Source organism: Dromaius novaehollandiae, chromosome 2 (genome assembly GCF_036370855.1).
Source record: "Dromaius novaehollandiae isolate bDroNov1 chromosome 2, bDroNov1.hap1, whole genome shotgun sequence".
Lineage (NCBI taxonomy): Eukaryota > Metazoa > Chordata > Aves > Casuariiformes > Dromaiidae > Dromaius > Dromaius novaehollandiae.
Window position 1 is genome coordinate 103,550,708 of NC_088099.1, and position 16,302 is coordinate 103,567,009.

At 41.6% G+C, this 16,302-nt stretch overlaps 2 protein-coding genes across 4 annotated transcripts in view; one reads left to right on the forward strand and one right to left on the reverse strand.

Moving 5' to 3' along the window:
• The window catches only part of LYRM4 (LYR motif containing 4), a 91,828-nt gene extending 87,266 nt beyond the window's left edge, over window positions 1–4,562 (forward strand). For all 3 annotated transcript variants that reach the window (XM_026114908.2, XM_026114909.2, XM_064507088.1), the window contains one exon: window positions 4,197–4,562. In XM_026114908.2, coding sequence (XP_025970693.2) covers window positions 4,197–4,240 — 44 coding nt within the window. In that variant the 3' untranslated portion in view covers window positions 4,241–4,562. The remainder of the gene's footprint in view (window positions 1–4,196) is intronic.
• A 702-nt stretch (window positions 4,563–5,264) lies between these two features.
• PPP1R3G (protein phosphatase 1 regulatory subunit 3G) lies at window positions 5,265–14,747 on the reverse strand. Its single transcript, XM_064507086.1, has one exon. It carries the CDS (start codon window positions 14,482–14,484, stop codon window positions 13,531–13,533), a length of 954 nt encoding a protein of 317 aa, XP_064363156.1. The 5' UTR covers window positions 14,485–14,747; the 3' UTR covers window positions 5,265–13,530.
• Between the last annotated feature and the right edge of the window lie 1,555 nt (window positions 14,748–16,302).

Consider the following 16,302-nt stretch of genomic DNA (forward strand, 5'->3'; position numbering starts at 1 on the left):
AGACCCAAACTGATGTCTTTCCTTCTCATGTGTCACTCCTGCTAAGAAATGTTACAGACAAGATTTTTTTGCTATTTAGACTTTGCACTTGCTTACTAAAGTTGTGGACATCATCCTTCGGGTCTACCTATATGGGTTATTACTCTAGGTTTACATTGTCACTGCCTTTGGGCATTACCTGTCCTCAGATCTGCTGCTTTAGATACTCACCTTAGTACTTTCAGGCCATTTTCACTGATATTGGTCAGTGAGCCCTCACTCAAGGTAGGGAGGTAGTAGGTCATTACTAGTAAATGGAGAATGTCAGGTTTGGCAGGAAGAAAACGATGAGCAGTTTTGGGACAGCAAGAAAAAGTTACCTTCTTTCAGTGACTCAGCAGGATCTGGTAGAGCTCACAGTTTATTCCTGCCTCAATTATCGTTCTCTACAGTGCATGCAAAAATAGACACCTGACTACCTTTGTACTGCAGAGCCAATACAACTAAGACAGAAAAATGTGATTATTAAATTGAGCAGGTATTTTGAACATATATACAGAGCTGCCAAGTAAAGGTGTCATCATGCTCTTCAGAGCAGACTCATGCACCCTAAAATGACTGTGGCAAAATTAGAAAAAATTTAAAGACCTGGTCACTTAATTTCAGTTCTGCAGAAATAGGGCAGTCACTTCTCCTTTAACTCTGAGCTGTGAAGCAAAATCCTTGTATGGATAAGAACTGCAGTGTCTGCCCCATACCTTCAAAAGCTGCGGAAGATATTCTAGCAGTGTTTTGCAAGCAGCAGCCAGGAGTCTACAGGCTACACTCCACTGCCTGTGTCGGACAGGAAGGCAGCTCCTAGGATTCATGCTACCTCCTAAGTCTTCCTCAGTTCACCACTGTCCCACTCGAGTTGTATCACACGGCTTGGTGTAAAAGCTGCCCACAAACTGCTCACCAGCCACAGGCAGTCCTGAAAGCCAAAGATTGGCCAAGCTTGGGCCATTTGAGAGCACAGAGTCCAGAGCTGGCAATTTAACTGGATTTGTTGAGTTTCTAGGGTGATAGAGCGTTCTGCTAGTATCTTTAGGACATTTCTTTTTTCATATTTTTCATATTTAATTCTATTTGTAAACTTCCCCACAGACACACCTCCGAGATTCTGTTACCTTGGGAAAATCTCTCCTACTTAGTTTTTTTCCTAATAGCTGTGAAAGATTCCATGAAGTGGCTTCTTTCTCTGTCATTGCTCCCAGCCATGAGTAAGGGCTAATCCTGGTTTCAAGTGAACACACAGCTACCTATTCATCAGGGAATGGTTGGATTACAGGATGAACCAGTGCTTACGGAGCAGTAATTCTTTTCCATTTGTTGTAGTCACATCCACTGATAAATCCCTTTATGAAACAGTAAGTCTTATCCTGAATTCAGATGGAAGGCAGTATTGTTTTTCAAGTTCACAAGGAAAAACTGACCATGTAGAATTGTACTAAATCTTTGAATAAACATAAGTTGTCAGGTTTTGAGGGTTGGAGATGTCATACTTGTTTATAAAGTAAATAATTCTGCAGGCAGTGTTTAAACATCGGGTAATCCAGTAAGATCTGAGAAGCAGCCATATACTTCTACTGATTGTGTTCTCCTTATGTCAGAGTGGTTCTTCATTGTGCATTCTTTCCTGCAGAATTAAATTGCACCATGTTACCCTATAGAAGTAAATGAAATTAAGGATAACAGTTGCTGAGCAAATGGTAGAGCTTTTTTCCACAAGAGCTTCCTGTGATTAATGAAAATATTGTGACACCGACCTCTATGCTGGCTTCCAGCCATCTACCAGAAGATGGCCTGCTGTGTATGAACTACGAACAGACTTGGTGAAGAAGGAGTACAGTAGATAGTCACTTAACTCTCTAATGTTTGGAGAGAATCCACAGTGACGCTTGCTGCTGAAGTGCTTCTTTGGTCTTAATTTCCACGGGGACATTTGAAGAATGCTATTTTGATTCAGAGGGTTAATGAATGTCAGTATGTAAATACTCTTGCAGTCTTTCTGCTGATGCAATCAATGTTTATAGATGTGATTTTTTTTTTTTTCAGCAGCAAGGGAACATGTATTTGTTTCATCTAAAGTGCGTGGGAAACATTGAAGGGCTTGATCGTAATGTTAGAAACTCAAGGCTAACAGTTTAAAAAATCCTGAATTTTCAAAGCTCAACTTAAAATGTCATGGAATAAGTTCTGGAACTAAGACAATAGAGCATGTAAGCTGCAGCAGACTACTAAAAACAGAAATGGCACTGCATTAATGGCTGTGCACTCACTGAGATGTGTTTATTAAGAAAGCAACTCAACACATGCATCTATGATTTTATAGTGCTCAAGTCAAGGGGTACAGTAGATAATATCACCTCTTGGCACAGGGACAGAAAACAACAGCTTGTGTCTTTCTCCTGCAAAGATATCTGCCCAGCTGAGTATGTTTGACTGAGAAGTCCCGTACTCAGCCTTCTCTATCTTTCGAGCTAGGGCAGAAAAAATCTGCACTTCAGGTTTCAGCATTTATTTTATTAATCTCTGTGGGCCTCCTATTAAATTTGCTGCACTGTATGGGAAAGAATTAAAGATTCTTTAGGGTTCAAAACACAGTATACAAAAATTAAGTATTACGGCACAGTTTGTGGTATATAGCTTGCCACATAACCCAGAAAGAGTGAGTTCTGCTTGGTAAGTAACATTTGTTGATAGCTTACTATTTCTATCAGTAAAACAGAACACAAAGCTGTATATGACCTATTTCTTAAATTTTCTATGTGCAACATGTTTCATAAGTAATTCCAAAAATTATCAGAGTTGTTCATATACTGTTACTGACTTAGATCTGCGTGCTAAGAGAGTGGAATGTTTGCTGGCAAAAACTACTGTTCCTTTACAAATGGCTTATAACTCCTCCCTTGTAATGAATATTTCAAGATTAAAATCCGTATGTTACAAGTTTGAGATAAGGCTGTTAATCAGGATGAAAAAGTTTATTTCCTTAAAGGCAATATTATACACATTTTATGCAAATGTCAGCATAGATGAGAAATTTTAATTTAAGAGCTGGCAGGGTTTTTTTCCCTCAAAAATGGTAATAAAAAATGCTGGAAAAATCCCTTTCTCTAATTTCTTATTACTTTGAGAGGTTTAACCAAGGAACTTGCTGTTGGGCTTGGTTTGTGCAGTATTAAATTCTGCTAAATATATTATGCTCAGTATAATTAAACGCCTGCCTTTTCTGTTCTATAATTAAATATATGAACTTTTTATTAGTGTAAAGGACACAGAGCTACTGTGTACTAGGCCTTGAGAGCAAGTAGGGGAGAGAAAGGGCATAATAGGCCATTTATTTAGATACTAAAGGTTAGACTCCAAAATTCATATATTTTAAATAAATTTTGTCTTCTCCTGCTTACATTAGCCTACTTGCATTAAACTTTTCCCTTCCACATCTCAATTGTTATGTAAAGAGCCTGTGTGTGGCTGCTATCTCCTACTACACATCTGACTGCAGTTCACTGATGTTATGATGGAGACTAGAAGTTACTAAAGAACAATAGGAAACAAAACAACATACATGTTGCTTATCAGGTTCCCTTTCCTCATCTTACTAAAAAGCACAAAGTGTGAATACCACCTCCTGAACAAGAAATGAGTTGGAGTGTGTGTAAAATGTTACTGCTGAACTAACTGTGTAAGTAACTCTTCTGACGATTTGTGAGGCAAATTAAATTGTGGATACTAAAGAGACTGGAAAACAATACACTGCCATGCAGTTTGTATATTGGTTCTCCACCCAAAAAGTGTAATCAGAAATATCTGCTGATTATATCCATCTTTTAATTCTTCTAAACATACAGGCTGATAGCTTTTCCTCTGTAGTAACTTCCAGCGTTGAATTTTACTATCTGCTTTTGAACAGTATCTCTCGCTATCATCATTTCAAGATTTTATATATGCAGCTATTTTATGTATTAGCTACTTTTGCTAAGGGCTAGGGTGAAAAAGATGAGCTGTATTACTTAGAAAATATGTTTATAGAAAGAAAAATGCCCTTTTGAGGAAGCTTAATATATGGGCTATTGAGTTCTTGGTTTTGTTTTTAATGTCCCCTATAAAGTTGAAATTATAACCTGTTAACTTTCTGGTTCTGTCTTTCTGACATTTTAATTTGATTTCAGGTTACTATTGGCCAACTGTATTCCACGCAGAAACTGGTTATTGAGAGTCCAGGAAACACATAGCTATGAGAAGACACCGATCCTGAAGCAACACTGGACCATCTTCAGCATCCTACAGTGCCACATACAGATGCATAAACACACTGCACATGTCAGAGCTTTTCTGCTCAGCAGAAGAAATGTCTGAGGGACTGAGTTTTTGGCAACCAAAGTACTCTATTTTCTAATAGTTCACACGTTCTAAAATGCATTGCTGTGATTTACAATAGCATGTAGGGTTATCCTGAAACCTGTTTGCTTGTATGTCCCATGTGATGAAATAGCTCCTGCCCTAATTTGACAATAAAACTTCATTTACCAACTGCATGTAACCCGATGCATTCTTCTGCAGCTGACCTCCTCTCTCACTGAGAACCAAAGAGGTGATAGGTTTAAAACCCCTCACCAGTTGCTAAAAAAGTAACTTATTACTGATCCTGTTTCATTTAAACATACCCAGCCCTAGGGCATCTGAATTAAATGACTTGATACGTAACGCACTTGAGTGCAGGTTTGTTTTAAATATTAAAACCATGTGAGATGAGTATCTCTCATCTCCAGAACCTTGATACTTAAAATACCAGAAGCTACATTGTGTGGTTTCTTTTAAAGAGCATTCCTTGACATTTCAGGAGGTGACATAAAAATTTCACTAGTTCTTGCTTTAGTTTCCAAGAGTTAATAGCCGATCTCATCCTATTTTTAACAATGAACAGGTCATTAGAATACAAGACTTGCATCACTGAAGCTTGAGAGATTTAAAATATTTTTGCCGCTGAGTCCTTTTCTAAACTTGTTGAAGTGCAGCTATTAGCAGAACATAACAAATCACTTTATGCAAGACTTCCCTTTTTCACAAAGCTCCTGAATTTTGCAGGAGAAAAAATTTCTAACTGTGAAAATAACTCAAGTGCTGTGAACTTGAATTAACTGGAAACAGGCTTTACCCAGCAGAAGTGGAACACTCAATATAGCTCTTTAGTTGCTATATTTTTAAATCTGTTGAATAAAGAACACTTTTAAGATGTGTTTTTAAAAAAAGGCAAAATTTTAATCAGCTTTTATTCAGGTCACTGCTGTGTTTCCATGGTTTTCTGTTACAAATTTGCAGAAAAAAATCAGTGTAAGGCTTCTTTAACAGTGTACAGTACAGCAAGAGGGTTTTGCGAGGGTTTTTTTTTTTTTAAGAGATGAAACCCAAAACTAGTACCATGACATGGTGGCCTTTAAAAATGTCCCTTTCTTCTTGTTTCCCAAAATTGATCTTCATTTAGTCCTTCCGTTTTTTCTTTGTGCTGTGTGATAACACTATTAAAGCAGAAGATAGAAGTAATGTCTAACCTAGAACTGGAAATCTGTTCTTCTAGTATTTAAAGTGTTTTATATAATTGTGTACAATTATCTTGAAATGTTAATGCATTCCATTAACAATATGAAGAGTGTGCAGAATACGGTACTGTGACTACCTGAGACTACAAACCAGACTCCATTCTCACTTTCAATAAAAAGCAAATACAGTAATAGTTCTCCTTGTATTAGATATCTAAATATTGCAATGTAAATTATGTTAGTGACTATCTTATAAAAATGGAATTTAATTATCTTAATAGGTAAGATACATGAGATTCTGCTTTAAAAAGTCCCACATTCAAACTGGATAATTAAGTGCACTTAAGTTTATGGTGAAAGCACGGAAGAAGAAAGGTATATTATTTAGTGGGAATTAATTATTATTTTCAGTGGAATCAAAGAAATGTAATAACATCTTACATTTTTAGAGAACATAGTCATGGAAGGCCTGCCAGTTTTACACCCTAAGAAACTCAGTCTCCATAGAACAGTACATACAAATTCCTTCTTTAAACAGCTTAATTACTGGACCGAGCACTGCATACCAGTTCAGGATCTGAGAATGTAATGTATGCTAGGAAACAAAATAAACATCCTTATAGGTAGCATTAACCCTAATTTATAAAGAGGGACAACTCTATCAGTAACATTTTTACTGTTTAAGTTTTCACCATATTTACAACAAAAATGAAGGGTTTGTTTTCAAACAGAGTCCCTTTTAAATACATAACCATTTCTTTCAAAATACCAGTCCCCTTTCTGTCAAGTTCTCTATAGCTTAGTTTCCACCAAGAACACAGCTGTTGACGTTATACACTGTAACGTAGGTGTGTAATAATATGAACGCAAACAGTTTCTTTTTAATCCCCTAAAAAGTATGAGGGGCATTACTTCTCCAATAATGCCCGAAAATACTGCTGTTAAGTTCTGGTGATAGATACAGTACTGCTGCACTCCTAATATTAGTGCCATCTGCCTCTATTTTCTGTCTCATGGTTACTACTCAGATTCCCTTAGCTGTTTTACCTGCAAAGGCACATTAGTAGCTTTCAGGATATATGCTCCTGGGAGGGTCCATCAAGGAAAATACAAATAGAATTCAGGGTATTCTGCAATTAATTTCCCTCTCTCCCCAGTCTGTAGTGCAGAGTAGGTTAAGACAGCTCACTTTCTTAGTTGAGGATTAAATTCTCATTCCAAATTAACTATCAGCTTACCATCCAGTACTTGTATATTACTTATTAGAAGAAACTTATGAAAACTTCAGCTGTCAAGGACCAAAAGCCCATGTAATACTATCATCTAACCTGTAAGCAAAAGTGCAAAGCTAGCAATGGCATTAGAGTGGTTAATACTCAAACCCCACATGATCAGTGCATTTTAGATGTCCACTCCAACAGTGTCTTTGACAAACCAACACATTTCTTTTCTTCAACACAAATGTAAGTGCACCTTCCATTAGTGTTAGTGATTCACGTGCAGATCTGTTGTATTTGACTGAAGATACCTAGGAAGATACTCCTTGCCTAATGTCCATTTTATGTATTTTTTTTATTTTAATATACCCAGTTCTGTATAAAAAGCATAGTTTATCAAATGCTTTATAAATGAAATCCTTCAGACTATAGAAGGAAAATACTTAGAAACCATATCTGCCTTAAGAAGTCCAGAGCAAAAAACAGTTGTAGGCTGGGACGACATTAGGATCATGTTCATATTCATGTGTCCTATTCTTATTCATTGCTAGGCATCTGCTTATCATCACTGATGGAGACAGCATACTGGAGAGATGGCACTTTGGTCTAACTTAATAGCTCTTGTGTTGTTCACCAGTTCAGTTTACATTGCAATGCGCATTAAGTCTCTCTCCTGGCACTCTGTCAGTAACTTCATGGGATTTTTCTCAAAGCAGTGTAAACAACAAGAATAGGTAAAACACAAAAGAATGATCCCATCATTTATGTACATTGTCAACTATTATAAAAGGTATATCTCTTCATAATAGAAGAGAGCTCAATAAATATCTTTACTAAGACTGCAATAAGTTTTATGAAAACTTGCTTTCTTTGTAATATTGTATTAAAAATGTTCATCTGTCCCTGATCTTAGAATTTCAGCAAAATATTTGCTTTAGCAATATGCACCCAAATTTGACTGTTTACATAAACCAAAGTTCATCATGAGTTTTACAGTATAAACTTGGAAAAAGCTGTCTGAAAGAAAAAAAGAACAATTCACTTCACATGAGTAACTGTTTAAAGGATAGGCACTTCTAGTGTGTTATGACTTCTGACTAGATATTACTGCAATCAAAAGCTAAATTTCAGAAGGCATAGATGTATCAGAGAAACAGTAAAGCAGTAAAACAGCAAAGAAGGAAAGAAGGAAAGCAACCCAGGAGAGTAGCATGTGACCGTTTTACATACAATATTGAAATAGGCCAGGAAGGATTTCACTACTTACATTTCTGAAAAGGTATTTCTATATAAAGCTTCCCCAAGTTTCTAAGCATTAAAAGCATTACTTTTGCCTTCTAGCATCAACAGAAAAGAATAATTTTATGAAAAAAAACACCAGCTCCTTAACTTACTTCCTGTAATGCAATGTAAAAGCATCTCTAGATGTCCAGCAAGGACCACATATACATAACTATGCACTAAATGTTTTCCTGTGCTTTCCATAAGGATCTACAGTGAAATCCTAGCATTATTTAAGTCAGCAGTATAATGTTTGCTTCTTCCACTGGTTCTTAACACTGGCAAAATTATTTCATATGCTTAGGAATGTTTTGCTTCATGCCCTTTACAAAAAAAGATGAAGGTGTGGAGTCCTTTTACTGAGAGTTTACATTCTTGTCAGTATTTTAAAATGTAAAGAATAGTGCATGAGCCCTTAATGTGGAAGCAAAAAAAGAGATAAACCAATATTCTTCCCACACTGTTTTCTACTGTTATAAGAGGAAAAAAATTAGGAACTGTCAAACCTGTTTCACATACACTATGCATTTTCGAAGAACTCTGCAGTTTACACAGATATTCTAATCCAAGGCAAGTAATGTTCTCTCTCTCTCCAAAAAAAAAAGAAAAAAGAAAAAAGAAAAAACAATTAAGATGACTTAATTAGTAACAAGAATAGACAGCAGATTTTAAAACGTGACAGATGAACATGCATCACGGTGCCATGTTATCATAACCTGCCAACAAAAGTCTCTGAACAGGACAGACAATGAAACCTAGATCATGTCCCCTACCTTAATGCAATACTTTGGGCTGGATCCAGATCCCAGGGAAGTCAATGGGAGCAAAAACCAGCCTTTTCAAGTTCTGACTGAAAGACTAGGCTTTAAATAAAGCAGGAGTAGTTTGCATGCAAGTTTGTAGTTCTTAATGACACCAAACTAAATTTAAGTCCACGGTCCTTTTCTGAAATCACATGCTCTTGATCAACTAAAAAAAAAATATGAATTTAAATATAAGCTGCAAAAAATTGCTTAAGTAAAATTTAATTTTGGTCTCCTTTACAGTTACCAAATACAGAGATTCAAATATATTTAACTTTTTGTTTTTATAGGCACCTATAAAATCCTTGGTTGCTGTTTCTCCCATAAACCCTTAGAAACTTTAGTCCAGAGAAATAAGAGAAATCTGCATGAACTGAAAATCTGCAGAGCTGGAGTTTTTCCAAGAGTGCTAACAAATCTTTATCACTTCTTATTTCTTAAGTTTGGGAGGTAGGAGGGTGGTGGGTTGTGAGCACATACACCAAAAGACATGCACTGAATCTTTACAAAATATTAGATTAACAATAATGCAATCAAACAAAAAGAGTATTCCACTTAACATTTTACTCTTTGGGGCCTTCTGAATTTATGGATTTATAAATACTTCATTTTTAATAATTTCTTTGAAAATAAAGTTATAGACAATCAATCTAAACCTAATACCAACAGCAGCAGTCCCTTGTTCTGTTTATGCTGTTCCTAGCATTCAATACACACATTTTCTGATTTTGACACTGATGTCCCATGTAATGTAATCTTTGGTAAGGGTCTGCATTTCTACAGCTCCGAGTTACCTCATCTATAAGAATAGAGGAAGTCTTTGAAAACTGCTTTGGAAATCTGTTCTTATATAAAATCTGAAAATACAAAAATCACTCTCTATTAAAAAGTGAATATGCTTGATTCTTATATGAGAAATGATCTTATTTTTCTTTCAGAAAAAGTGATTCTTAGTATTAAAAAAACCATTTTTCTTGTTAACAAAGCACAAAAATGTTGTGCTTTAATTATGACAATTTGCAGGGTTTTAGATCCACACCAGTTTTTTGAAGTACTCAGAAATGTTTTGCTGTTTAGTTTCAGCAAATGCTCTTTGTCTTTTGCATTTCAGATCACAGGGCTGAAGAAATCACACAAATGTTTTATTTTCTGAATGGGGATGTTTTACATCCATGGTCCATAGTTTACGGCATACCAGAGGATGTTTCTAGCCCTCTATAAATAAGCTTGGCTAGCCATGATTCTCCCGTGCACCAGTTCTGTACCCCTCCCTGCCCCATACACAGACATCAGAAAGCATCATTAAAGCACATGACTGGTGCTTTATATGCTGTTTAAGGAGAGATCCTTCTCCCTACCCACTATCTTTTTGTGAAATTTCCTTCTTTTTTGCAACACGTAATAAACAAAACATAGAGTAACAAATGGGCTGCAGTTGTCCAAACTACTACATAGTAAATTGAGACTCTTCACACCTTTAGCATCACTTATCAGCTGTAAGAGCACACTATTGCATCACTCTGTCTGAGAAAAACGTTAAGTCATACCAGATTGTTTCATGTAATATCCTGTAGTATTACACTGTAGTGCATGATAGTTTTAAAACAAACGTGTACGGAAATAGTAGAGTTCTCTATTGTCCCTTAAAACAATGGGACACTTTCATGCTTTTGGAGATTTTACAAGTAACTTGGAAAGCAACAGCAAATATTATTTCTGTTTACATGCATAGAGCTTTTACTTTGGCCATATCTTCATGCTATAATCTATGGGTTATGGGAGGGGGGGTTAGCAAGAAGGAGGGGGAAGAGGGAGCAGAGCAGTCTGTGTTTTAGAAGCAGTGCATGTACAAGTAATATTTCAGGAACTTTAACCTGAAGCTCTCTCCACTTCCCATATTTTCCCTATTAAGTCCACTGCTTCCGTCTCTGATTTTGTACCAGCTCTCTGAAGAGAGGTTATCTAAAGACTTACTTTCAAGTAGGGGCTATTTCATAGAGATGCAAATTGTTTTCATAATGGGCTTTAAAACATTTAGATTTTTAGGGAAAATGAGGACCTAAGAAAACACACAGTATGCTCTGTTTTTAAAAGGAAGATAATCTTTCAAGGTCTTTCTGAAGAATATGCATCCAAAGGTCAAAACTTTTGCTGCCTTATGGTAATGTCTCACTGTCTACTTATTTTTTCCACACACAAAACTAGCCTGAATTTTGAGATATTGTACCAGAACAACGCAAGCAGATTCAAGCTGTAGAAAAACCATTACAATTCTGCTGAATCCAACCTATTGTCCACATGTGCTAATAAAGCTCCCTACACACCAAAGCACAAAATGCCTGCTACAAGAGCATAGTGGGCCATAACGTACTTCTGGCACAATCTGCCTTGCAGCTCTGACACAACCACAAGCAGTTTCAGTTACAGCCCTAAATGCTGCTTATGGACTTGCAACATTCATCACTGCAGTGAGACACACTAACAATTTGCCCTCCCTCTGCACTCCACATATGAAGAGATGCACTTCAACATGTTAGAGCAGGGACACAACCTGGTTGTGAAATCAAAAAGTATCCAGTTGCATTTTGCTATATGGAAGATGCAGAAGATTTGTATCAGTGTGCTTTTTAGCTTTTTAAAGCTTTTTTAGCTTTTTATTCTTACAAACCCATTCTTATTGGTACTTTTCAATGGGTTTTTGGACTTGGGACTCCACTAGTATTTAACCTCTTGGTGTGTAATGCAAGAACAGACGGGAGGACTGTAAATAATCAGTTATGTGTCCAACTGTGTGCACAGAAACTCCTCTCCCAATAACACAGAAATACTGAAAAAGTTACCTTCCTCTTGCCACTAAAACATGTAATGCCACAGACTCAGACACCACACTCTTAAGAACATGTGTTATGAAAGATGCAGCAAAATAAGCTCATAACAGAACTTTCCAAATAAGCTAAATTATAAAATCTTGACAAGTGCAAAATGTAACATAAGGAGAGTTGAACTAAAGCATTTGTTTTCACTCATTAGTGAGGGTACCTTCTATGTATCACAGTCATTCCTCAGAGAGAAGGTCATCCCACTCAGTCACCTCTCCCCAAACAATATGAAAATATAGAAATGTGTGAGCACAATTATGATGGATATTTACTATGTGATATAGGCACCAGCTTTTACTTTACAGTACTTTGTTCTTTACTCAAAGGTGTCACTGAAGTTCTAATAGACTCAGCTTCAGCAAATACATTAACTCCTCTTCAGCGCCAGATTTGGGCTTGTCAGTTGTGCAAAAATAAGCAAACAGTCTATTTTTAGGAAAAAAATGTTTCTCATGCAAATTAGAAGGGGATAGAAATAAAAAGTTTAAATCACTAGATATTGTGTGTGTGTGTGTGTGTTACACGTGTGCGCTGGGCAAGGCTGGCAGAAATCGCAGTTAGCTGCCATTAGCCAGACGCATACAGGGACGCCACAGGACTGCGGAAGGTGGGAACTGCATCAAAGGGCGCTAAATGGCAAAAAAACAGACTTTCCGTCCTTCGGAGCCGTCACAAGCACAGCAAAGACGGGACAAGGACGCTCAAGCAAAAAATAAAATGCTCAGAATAGTGGATCATATTGTTACAGATTGCATTAAATTAAAAAAGACATATTTCTGTCATATTACTGTCTTTGAAACAGATGTGAAAACAGGAAAATCCTAACTCAAATCTGTAGCGAATACTTCGTGTTTCACCTCAAGTGCTTTGTGCATCTCACTGACTAATCAGCTAAGTGAAGTTAAACACAACTCGTGACTCAAAAATTCAACAACTCGACAACTCAAAAGTTCACTTCGAGAGAGAAAAGAAAAAACCCACACTACTTAGTCCCCTTGTTCTCTCCAAAAAAAGAAAACATTTTCGCGAGCCACAGCAATACGAGTCAATTACACACCCCTGTTGCGCTGGCCAAACCTATGTGCCCATTTAAAAAAAAAAGAAAAAGAAGACGAGAGACTCGGCTGTTATCAGTGACAGATACTTCAGCGTTTTGCGCATCGCCCTCACAAGACTGACTTCAGAAAGTTCTACTTTCGCTTTCCCTGTTTCCAGGCACCGTCCTCGCCCGCGGGAACACAACCCTTTTTATCCCTTTTTAACCCATACCTCCCTGGGGAGGGCGCGTCCCCCTGCGCGGCGTCGCCGCGGGCTGCCCCGCCGCCCCTCCCCCCACGTCCGTTGGACTTCCCGCGCCGCGAGCCAACGGCCACCAACGGCTCCGCACGCGCCCGCCGCAAGCCTCACGCCGAGAAGCCCCGCGGGACGGCGCAGGTAATTTTTTTTCTTAAATAAAGGCCAACAGCACAAGCTATTTTCCAAAGGCAGCGCTGGCAACGGCGAGCAAGGTGTCCCCGTCGGGGACGGCGCGCAGCTACCCGTTTGACTGACAGCCGTGGCGGCGAGCCGCTCCGAGCGGGGCAGGCGTTTGCCTCCGGGGTGCCAGGGGGCTGCGGGCCGCCTCCTCCGGCCCGGCTTGCCGCACGACGCGGGGCTAGCAGCCCTCCGGCCGGGCAGGCCTCCCGTGCCTCCGCCCAGGCTTGCTGCGGGGCTGTGCAGACCGCGGGGGCGGCAGCCGCCGGCTCCCCGGGCAGGTCAGCCGTCGAGGCGGGGTATTGCTGGCTATTCACAGCTCCTTCCCCTGGCTGGGCTCAACAGAGCGGGGGGTGGCCGTCCCCGGGCCGCCGTCTGTGCCGGGCGGTGCAGGGCATCCCCCGGGGGAGCTGCAGCACCGCAGCGTGTAGTTGCGGCCCCCGTTGTTGTCCCAGTACTCGCCTTGCTGGCTGCGGTAGCAAATGGCGAAGTGCAGCGCCGAGCCCTCCTGCAGGCTCGGCGGGACGATCAGGGCGAAGCTGTAGCGCTCGGCCAGCGGGTCGGTCCCCGCCGGGGCAGGGTGCAGGGGCACGGCCGGGGCGTCCATGAAGGAGAGCCACTCGTTGAAGGTGTAGCGCACCGTCACCTCCTTGCGGCCGGGGCAGGGCAGCACCTGCACCGTGCCCCGCACGTCGGTGGGCGCCGCGGGCAGCTGCAGCTGCTCCAGGCAGACGCGCTGCAGCCGCAGCCGCTCGTCGCTGGGCGCCTCGTCGGCGGGGAAGTCCGGCACCAGGCACAGGGCGGGCAGCTGGCAGGCCCCGCACGGCAGCCCCACGGCGGCGCTGAGCTCCCGCAAGTCCTGCTCCTCCAAGGGCAGGCTCTGCAAGCGGGACAGCACGGCGGGCGGCACTTGCGGCTCCTCGGCGGCGCTGAAGTGCTTCACGCTGGCAAGGTTCAGCCCCAGCGAGTCCGCGAACTGCACACGCTTCTTGCACTTGGTGCAACAGTCCTCGCCCGCCGCCTCCTCCTCCTCCTCCTGTTGCAACCCGGGGCCGGAGGACAGCGACTGTCCGCAGCGGCGGAGCTCCAGCAGAAGCCGCCCCTCCGCCCGCGGGGGGGAGGCGCCGCGCCGCTCCTCCGCCGGCTCCCGCTTCGCCACCGCGCCGCTCCCCCAGGCGTCGCGGGGCAGCGACGGCGCCGAGCTTCGGGGCTGCTGCTCGTCCGAAGGGGCCGCCAAGTCCTGCTGCAGGCGTGCGGGGCTCGCCATGGCGGCCCACCGCCGAGGCGGGCTGCCGACGCCCCTCGCCCCTGCCGGGCCCGGCCCGTCTAGTCCCGCCCGGGGCTGGCCGCGCCTGTGGAGGCGGGCGGCCGACGGCCCCCGCTTTATCCGGCCCCCGCGGCAGGCCCCGGGCGGGGGGCGCGTCCCTGCGCCCCCGCCAGGCCCGGAGCCACCCGCGAGGGCTGCGGGCCGCGGCGACGCTCCGGGGAGGGAAAGGGAGGTGAGGGGAGGGGCGGGCCCTCCCTGGAAACAAACAATAAGGAAATACAGGGCATTTGCGACGGGCTGCCGGGCACGTCGTCCCCCGCCGACTCGCACCGCCAGATCCCGCTGGGGGCCGGGGTTACCACAGAGAGGAGCAGAGCGCCTCTAGCAACGTTTCCAGCCGTTTTATGGTTTGGGGGAGAGAAGCTACAAAACAGACACACACACCCCCGCGCACAAACAGCTGTTTCTGCAAGTGTTCTGCAGGGGGCTCTCCGCTCCCAGCGGCTGCTACCGCAGCGGCTTCGCCGCCGCTCCCCCCCCTCCCCAAATTAAGGCAAAGAGACAACACGGGGTCAAGGGCTGAGGAGCAGATTTTAAAATTTTTTATTTGCATTATTATTTAGGCTTCTGTCCATCGCGTAGTATCGGAGATCCACCGAACAGAAAAGAACATGAGCGTCAGGATGTCCGCTCTGCACCGCGCCGGCTTGAGTCTAAATGACAGCAGTGCTGGTGGGGCAAAGCCGCGGAGATGGAAGCTGGCGGGGCGCTGCGGGGCTCCTGGGGCAGCGGGCTAAGCTGTCAGCCCTTCCCGCCTGCCGGAGCATAAGTATCCCCCACAGCCCTCCCGCTATTTCCTGTTCTTTCTTCATGAAACGTCCATCTCCGGGAGCTGCCATATGATAAGACTCACAGCTTTTATGTTTAAATTGCTTCCCACCCTTCCTAATTGCAGAGAAAAGCTCCGAGACATGAACTCTAGGACAAAAACTTAAAAGCAGGTAAAAAAAGAACATCAAATGCATTATCTTTTTAAACGGTGATTTAAGAAAATCTCTTTTTCTGTTTCGTTTTTTTTCCCCCCACATTTGGTATTAGCAGTACTCTGCTTGTAGAAAATAAAGTCCAGAGGCTCGGGAGGGACACACACCCTTTTTAGAAGGTCAGAATATCTTCAAAGTTTCCAGTTAACAATAACAATTAATAATCAAGGAGGAAAAACAAAATACAGACTTTACCTTTTAAATAAATAAAGAGAAGTAGAAAGTCCCTCATTTTTTTTCCTGAGCATGATGATATATAGTAGACAACATCCTCATAACAAGATTTATTTATCAGTATGGGTGATCAGTATTAGTGTATGCCAGTGCCATGGTTTATGGACAATCTGCATGGCAAAAATACTACATTATTACGCTTCCTTCCCCTGCATTGTTTTTCTCAGAGAAAAGGAACTAGAAAGCATATGCAAATAACACTGTTTTTTTCTGAGGCAATACATTCCCAATATGGATTTCTTTTATCAGTTCGTTTTGTTTTGCTTAATTTATTTTTAGTATCAGTCTTTGCAAAAAAATAGCCTTCCCAATGTGAGTGAATACAGTACAGTACAACTGAATGCACAGTTTGGATTTCACAGGGGGATGAATGTCAAAGTAGTAGAAACTTTACAGAACACTTGTCTTAGCAGATGCTGCTGTTGCGATATTCTTACTGCTCCTTGACTGAAGATTTGAATAACTAACAGTTATTTAGAAGTGTCAAATAATCTGACTCCCTCTCTAACTTCTGGCATTGCACTGGAAATTTGTTAGTAGT

Bases quoted from the DNA above. Each gene is read 5' to 3' on its own strand.
- PPP1R3G (XM_064507086.1), bottom strand. From the start codon at position 14,484: ATGGCGAGCCCCGCACGCCTGCAGCAGGACTTGGCGGCCCCTTCGGAC.